The 7,792-nt window shown below is 31.0% G+C and overlaps 1 protein-coding gene across 2 annotated transcripts in view; it reads left to right on the forward strand.

Annotated features, from left to right (window-relative positions):
- LOC123910277 (50S ribosomal protein L6, chloroplastic) overlaps positions 1–4,724 on the forward strand; it is a 48,216-nt gene extending 43,492 nt beyond the window's left edge. The window contains exons 1-3 of one of the 2 annotated variants that reach the window (XM_045961374.1): positions 1,664–1,824; positions 3,172–3,480; positions 4,163–4,724. In XM_045961374.1, the coding sequence (XP_045817330.1) occupies positions 1,790–1,824; positions 3,172–3,480; positions 4,163–4,499 (681 nt within the window). In that variant the 5' untranslated portion in view covers positions 1,664–1,789 and the 3' untranslated portion in view covers positions 4,500–4,724. Of the gene's footprint in view, positions 1–1,663; positions 1,825–3,171; positions 3,481–4,162 lie in introns of those variants that run through there. The other variant, XM_045961375.1, reaches the window with a different exon arrangement.
- The last annotated feature ends 3,068 nt before the right edge of the window (positions 4,725–7,792 follow it).

Here is a 7,792-nt window from a genome sequence, read left to right on the forward strand (position 1 = left end):
TAAAATTTTGGTTTTTTTAAGAAACTAATGTACAATGAATAATGTTCTACCATTTGTACCCTTGCAAAAACTAATACATTCACTCTATAACGTTTTCTTTCTTAATAATAAAGTAGGGGTAAAAAAGACATAACTTATTAATCTCTATTCTTTCTTAATCAATGTGCAAAACTCTACAATGAGCAAAGTTTTTGACAGGAGGGAGTAGAAATTTGACAATAATTGTTAAATATTTATGACTTTGTTAAGAAGTTTCACATCAGTTGCGAGATAGTCTGAATATGTGTTTATAAACTAGAGTCAATTGTCACCTTACAAACCAGTTTTGTAAGGATGAGTTAGACTCAATACTCAATTTAAGATGATATTAGAGCCTCTTCACGATTCGCTAGGGCGCCTGCTATCAATTTCTGATCGGGGCCATCCACCATTTATATCTGTCCCCCAAGCCAGCGATGAAGTGTGTTAAGAAGTCCCACGTGCTTAAATGGAGTTTTGACCCCTCAAGTTTTTATAATTGTGTGATTTTGGCCTCCCAAACTTCAATTGTGCGATTTTAACTTTTAAATTTCAATTGCTCGATTTTAGACCGCCAAGTTTACCCCTTTTGCATTTGCTAGTCGCCGTTGATATTTTTTACTAAAATTTCTTATGTGGCATTTTAAAATTAAAAAAATATTTTTAAAATAAATAAAAAATGTTTTTAAAATTTAATATATGTTTTAAAATTTTAAAACATTTATAAAATAGAAATATTTGTTTTAAAATCGAGCAATTGAAACTTGAGGGCTAAAATCGAACAATTGTAAAATTTTAGGGGTTAAAATCACACATTTAAAATTTAGGAGACCAAAATCGCACAATTGTAAAACTTGAGGGTCAACTGCACTTAAGACAATATCTCTCTATGTTGAATTTATATTAAAACAATTTGTAAATTCAAATATGAACCACTTCGTCAAGTGGTCCATGGTGGACCGGTTAAGAATAACATTATAACGAATACGAATTTTACAAAATCCACTGTTAGATTGAAAGTTTATATCATATAGATCATCCATAGAAAAATTTAGAAAAATTGTACAAAAAAAAAATTGAAAAATTGAAAATCATTTAATATGTTATTAAGACCCATCAAGATTTACGGTATTTAATCTTGATAGGTCTCAATAACATATCAAATGATTTTCAATTTTTCTAAATTTTTTTATGGATGATCTATATAATATAAACTTTCAATCTAACGGTAAATTTTGTAAAATTCGTATTCGATAGATCACTTATCCATGGTTAACCACTTGTGAAAGCGGTCCACCGCCTAAAACAATAAGCTGTATCTCTAATGGTTACATTAGAAGTAGACATCTATTAGATGATATCTGTTTTGATATTTTCATTGGTGTTCCGCTTATATATGACGCATTTATATTGTAATTCATCTTTTACCGATCTTTATTCGTCTTTGTTTTATTAATAATATTATATTTTTCGTTCAAAAAAAACTTAATTTTTTCATTATTGGTAAACTTTTCATTTGCTTTGAAAGTTTGACAGTAAAAACAAAATACAAAAGGAAAATGCTAAACAATGCCCGGGGCACTGGTTAAGGATATCAAAGTGGAAATTTTATCTTATACAAAATCCAACCAACTCAGTAGTTACCCATTTAGTTTACAATGATTAAATGATACACACACCACCGTAGCATATAGCAGAAGTAGATAACAGAATCTATCTTCGTTGGATAAGAAATTTTCCCACTTTCGCAAAAGCCTTGTGGCTTCTAACAATGGCTTCTTCAGTTACGTCTTCTTTTCAAATCAGGTTCAAACACCTATTACTCTCTCTTTCATTCTTCATTCTCTTTGTACCATTTCATTTCACTTTTCTTTTTTTTGTTCAATAATGGTTACATGGATTTTAAGTGTTGAATTGTAACGAAAGAAAAAGTACCAATTTTTGAAAATTTAGTTACCCTTTTTCTTAGAATATATAAAGTCTCAAACTTTAAGAAAACCCAACATTTTTAACTCTCTTAAAGTTTCAATTTGTGAATGTGTGTGTTATTTTTTATATATTATTTCTTCATTTATGTTTTTGTTTTTGTCAAGCTATTTCTTCATGTTTTAATTGGGTCAAAAGGGTTATATAATTAATTGCTGGTTCAAGCAATTTATGGGTCTTTGTTGAATTTGAATGTATTGAATGATGATGAATGATGTAGTTGTGGATAACAACAGTCTTGTTAATGTTTCATTGGAATTCAATGAAATGGATGTTGCACTAAAGATGTTTGATGAAATGCTTGTTAGTAGCATTATTTTGGATTTTAACATTGTTAGTGAGCTATGAAGCATGGACACGGACACCGGACATGACACAAACACCGACACGTCAACGCCGATAATAATTCAATGTAAACATAAGTGTCGGTGTCGTATCGCTGTGTCGGTATCACACACCACGCATCCAACACCGGGACACACATCTAATCTAAGAAGTGTTTGTGCTTCATAGCTAGTGAGGTGTACAAGCTTGCAAAAAAGCTAATTTCAATGTGTATGTTTTCTCATTTGGCTAACAGAACAGGGAACTTGGGATGGAATTATTCATGTAAAATATATTTGTGCTTTTACTATAAAAGAAAAAAATAAATAAAATAAATTTTTGGGAGATTATTGATTTTGGAGTTTATTATTTTGGCTACATTTTGGTTTCTTTTATGTTATAGTTGGATGTTTAACTTTACATCTGAAAATTACACTTTAATTTCGTAAATTAATGTACTTTCTCATTTAGTTGATTAGGAGGTCGTTAGTTCAAAGTAAATACTCCCTCCGGTCCTTTTTATAAGAAACAATTTGGAAAAAAATTTTGTTCCTTTTTATAAGAAACAATCATTAAATTTATTCTTACAATTCCATTTTTACCCTTATTAAATTGTATCCATTCCAAAGTTATGCATTAATTAGAGTGATATATTCCCTAAGGATAAATTAATACACCAAGGTTAATTTTGGAATAGATTGTAAAATTTTAGAATTTTTATTAAGAAAGATAAGGTTTCTTGGTATGTGTGTTTTTTCAAAATTGTTTCTTATAATAAGGACCGGAGGGAGTATTTTATAATTTTGAGGGATCTCTCACTAATCATCTCCTTTCCTATTTCAGCAATTTTAAGTCTGTTTTCTTGGGTGAGAAAAGTAAGATCAGAGTTTCAACTAGTCCTGCTACTCGTGTTGGTTTGTTTAGAAAGACTATAGAATGTAAGGAATCACGAATTGGGAAACAACCAATTCCTGTTCCATCCAATGTTACCATCAAATTGGAAGGGCAGGATATACAAGTGAAAGGTCCATTGGGAGAACTTTCGTTAACCTATCCTCGAGAAGTTAAGGTTGAGAGGAAAGACGAAGGGATTTTAAGCGTCAGTAAGGCAGTCGAAACCAGAAGGGCAAATCAAATGCACGGTCTTTTCAGGTACTTCATTTTACTGACCTGTTTTTTACGTTAGATTTAAATGTCTTTTTTAGTCTCAATATTTTATTTATGACATGGAACAAGAGATGTTTGCAATGCTCATGGGATAATCGTAGTTGTAAATTTATTATCTTTGATTCTTTGTTGGTGTTGCCTTCTCGAGTTGTGACGATAAATTGTTCAAGATATATGTTGTAGTTAGTACTTTAACAGCAGTTATGCTTACGACATAAATGTTATTTACGGAAGATGAGATGTTAGCTTATCTCTTATAAGTTATTTGCTTTCAGATTTGATAATGAATGAAACAAAATGTTGTGTTTGGAATGCCAACACAAAACAGTATTATTGATTCCGAAAACATGAAAAATTAGAGAATATGACACAGTAATCCAAGAGCTAATTGTATGAAAGATGACACTCTCTTCCCAACCTATCTAATAATTGTTCCCTTGCTATCTCTCTCGCTATAACTATGTTCTGTTCTCTAAGGATATGTTTTGAGGTGAATTTTGGAGTGCTAAGTCTATGTTTTTGGATGCAAGAGTAGAATCATAATTTCACCTTGGTTAAGCAGTGCATCACAATATTGCTGAATGCAAATATCAATTCTAGTTTATGTTATAAATTTGTCTCTGTTTTTCATATTTAACTTTTGTGTTGTGCAAATAAATGTTATTAGGACGCTTACAGACAACCTGGTGGTTGGAGTATCTAAAGGTTTCGAAAAGAAACTTCAACTTATTGGTGTCGGTTATCGTGCTACGGTAGAAGGAAATGACGTAGTGTTGAATCTTGGATTTTCTCATCCTGTTAAGATGCCAATCCCTAATGGCATCAAAGTGAAGGTAGACGAAAACACCAAAATCACAGTTAGTGGATATGACAAATCTGAGATTGGCCAGTTTGCGGCTTCGATTAGAAAATGGAGACCTCCAGAACCTTACAAAGGCAAAGGTATCAAATATGAAGATGAAGTTGTAAGGAGAAAGGAAGGAAAAGCAGGGAAGAAGAAGTGATGTAGGTCTCAATTTTCCCTTTTTATCTTATCTTTTGTTGTTTTTTATTGTTTGTTAGTAATGGAAATATTATATCTACTGAGCAAAAGAAGTTCATATTTTATTTTATAAGATAGAATCATTTGTGTTTATGTTATTCAATTCAATGCATGGTAAAAAGGTATCATTATATGTAAACATGACAATATTTATTATTGAATTTTAATGGTGAGATCACTGACATAATCACTTGATGTTGAATCATTTCAACATAAGAGAATGCAAATTGACTAGTTAATACTTAATACATTAGACCTAAAAGTGCATTTGTCAACCTTAGAAGTGACAACCCCTCTTGATGCATAATTTGAAGGAGTATCAAGTATGGTGATAATTTTATTAATAGAGAACCCATAATTGGATTTAGGACACTGTTGCAAGAAACTTTGATGTCATATACCACCTGAATTTAGATTGATGAGCCACATTTTAATACAATATGCCTTTTTTACTCACAAATATGGTTTTTTTTTTAAGGATCTATTTGCCGCGACAGGCAAATCTTTATCTTTTAACAGCTATATTGCGAGGACTCTATTTCTCACAAGATAAATATAGAAGAACCACTCAAATAAGTGAGTGTAGACGTGTACATGAGTGCTATCAGAGTGCTTATGCTTGAGCTTATTAGGTGTGTGAATACACATTTGCATTGAAGGATATTCGCATGAGTGAAGAGCACCAAGAAAATAGAAAAATAGAGGTAAAAGAATGTGTGATTCAAAGAACACACATAAATGCATCAATGAGATATCATCATATACATTCAACCTTTAGAGAGAATGAAAAAGGCATGTTCAAATTCTGTGGTGGAAATCATAAAAAGCCTAGAACATATGACAAAGCTTATTTGCTTATCCTTTTAAGTTGAGAGTTTTTATATTCTCTCTATGAGTTAGCTAGTATCTTCAAACCAATATTTTGCATCACATAGATACAAACTCAAATCATTGTACACCGCCAAATAGTGGCAACAACTTGTTTTCAAATTGAAGGAAGTCCTCTAGTTTGAGGCAAGAAAGTCCTCTCATGTGAGGCGTAAAATCCAAATGAAGGTTTACAAGGTGGAAGTCCTCAAGGTTGGGGCAGAAAATCTAGGATATATCCTTGTGATTGTAACCGTATAGGTTATAATGATTGAAGTCCTTATAAGATTAGAGGGCAAAGTCACTTTGGATAGGATGGACTGAATTAGCTTACGAGGTTGATAGTGAACCAATATAAAAATATTGTGTTTTTTTTTTTTCTTCTTTCTTTTCCCTATTAATTTTGCATAAGTTGTTGATAATTTAATTTAGTCAAAAAAAAAAAAGTTCTTGATAATTTAACGTCCACTCTAACTTAAGTTTTAAATTGAAGTTAAATGTTCTGAATGTGCCTTTCGGTTAACACTCTGTTCATCATCTGGACAAGAAATCAATTGAAGTATTTTCCCCTCCAATGATTCAAAAAGGGCTAGCTGAAAAAAGTACAAGCAATGTACTACAACTAGAACATCGACACGTGCACGGGTCTAATTAGCGTAATATGTAACCAAAAAAATTGTAATATTAAAAGGTATGTTTAAAAAACTTTATTGTAAACAAAGGATGCATGTTCGATTTCCACCGTAGACAAATTTAATTTTTTATTTTAAAATTTAAAACTGCAGTAAAAAGAAGGGAAAATAATTAGGTTTAGGGTTAGCTTATCGGAATAAGCTTAGCATATAAGAGATGAGAAGATTATAAATGCAAACATATTAGGATTTTTAACTTTGATCACAATTGAAGCACATGCTCTAGTGGTTGAAAAACTTTACTGAAGCAAAAGATGCAGGTTCGATTTCCACCGTAGACAAATTAATTTTTTTTTTAATATAAAATTGCAATAAAAAGAGAGGAAAAATGATTAGGTTTAGAGTTAGCTCTTAGAATATAAGAGATGTCGTGAAAGATCAATGCCAAAACCAGACAACAGATAAAAAAGTACTACATTCTCTGAATTATCACTACAACATTGCAACCACACTATTCCACAAACAACAAAAAAAGCAACAGTCCAAATATGATCACTATTTGAGGACAAGCATTTCAGCATACACGCGAGATAATATATTAATAGAAGTATAATTTTGCAAAAATCACTGATTAATTACAAGTTTGCTACTTCACTTCCAATACTTAGCAAAAAATTAATAATCATAGAACAAACACAAGTACCTGATTTCACATCTTTTCATTAGAAGGTTAAACACTTGTAATTTGATCTATACAGGTTACATTACATCATCTGTTGAGAAATTTGTAAACATCGAGTCCTTTAGTTTAAGGCAAGGAGGACCTCTAGTTTGAGGCAAGAAAGTTCTCTAGTTTGAGGTACGAAATCACTTAAGATATAGGTATATCTTAGTGATTTAATCAGAGTGGTTATAGTGAATATTCTTCAAATGCCGGATTATTTTGACCGATCAAGTAGTTCAGATTATTTTGAGTAATGATGAGCATAAAAGAAATAACGAGAAAATAAAGTTTGTTCGAAAATAAGATGAGAAAATTATTAGCTTGTTTCTAATCTCTTTCCTATCACTATTGGGTATAATTGGTTTCATACATTACAAATCATTCTTTGTATCACGACGAATTAACACAAAAATAGTTAAAACTAGTGTCGTGACTCAGAACCCTATTCACTAATAACAACACCTTAATGCCTTAGACGAGTTTGAAATTATGAAATCATTAAAGTTTGTTAATTCTAAATTCACAATCAAAGTTCTATATGTCTGCCTAAACTACTTGATTGAACAATTATATCTCAGTTCCAATATCAAAAGGAACGTTTATTACTCATTTGGTATCTTGATAAATCGCGAATATGTATACTAATGAAAAACATTAAACATAAATGATAACTGAATAAATATAAAGACTGATTGTAATAATATAATCCTCTACAAATTACATGGTTCCAATAGATATAGGAAAGTTCATCTAACAACCTAACCCAAGGACTTTAGCTAGACATAGAATTATAGAAATAATAATCATAAAAACAAAAAAAAAAGGTTTTGAGAATTATACAAGAAAATTACTTTTGTCAAAAAAAAAAAAAAAAAAAAAGAGTTCAATGGAACCTCCGGTCTTCACTTTAGTGATCATGCTCGGTCAACACTCTAGTTCTTAAGACTTCAATAAGATTTAGTCCGACAGATGATTTGCTAAGTGCATAAACCAACTTTTTCTCTCACTCACATATTCACTCGATCAATTGCA

The sequence above is a fragment of the Trifolium pratense genome, linkage group LG2, assembly GCF_020283565.1.
Source record: "Trifolium pratense cultivar HEN17-A07 linkage group LG2, ARS_RC_1.1, whole genome shotgun sequence".
Lineage (NCBI taxonomy): Eukaryota > Viridiplantae > Streptophyta > Magnoliopsida > Fabales > Fabaceae > Trifolium > Trifolium pratense.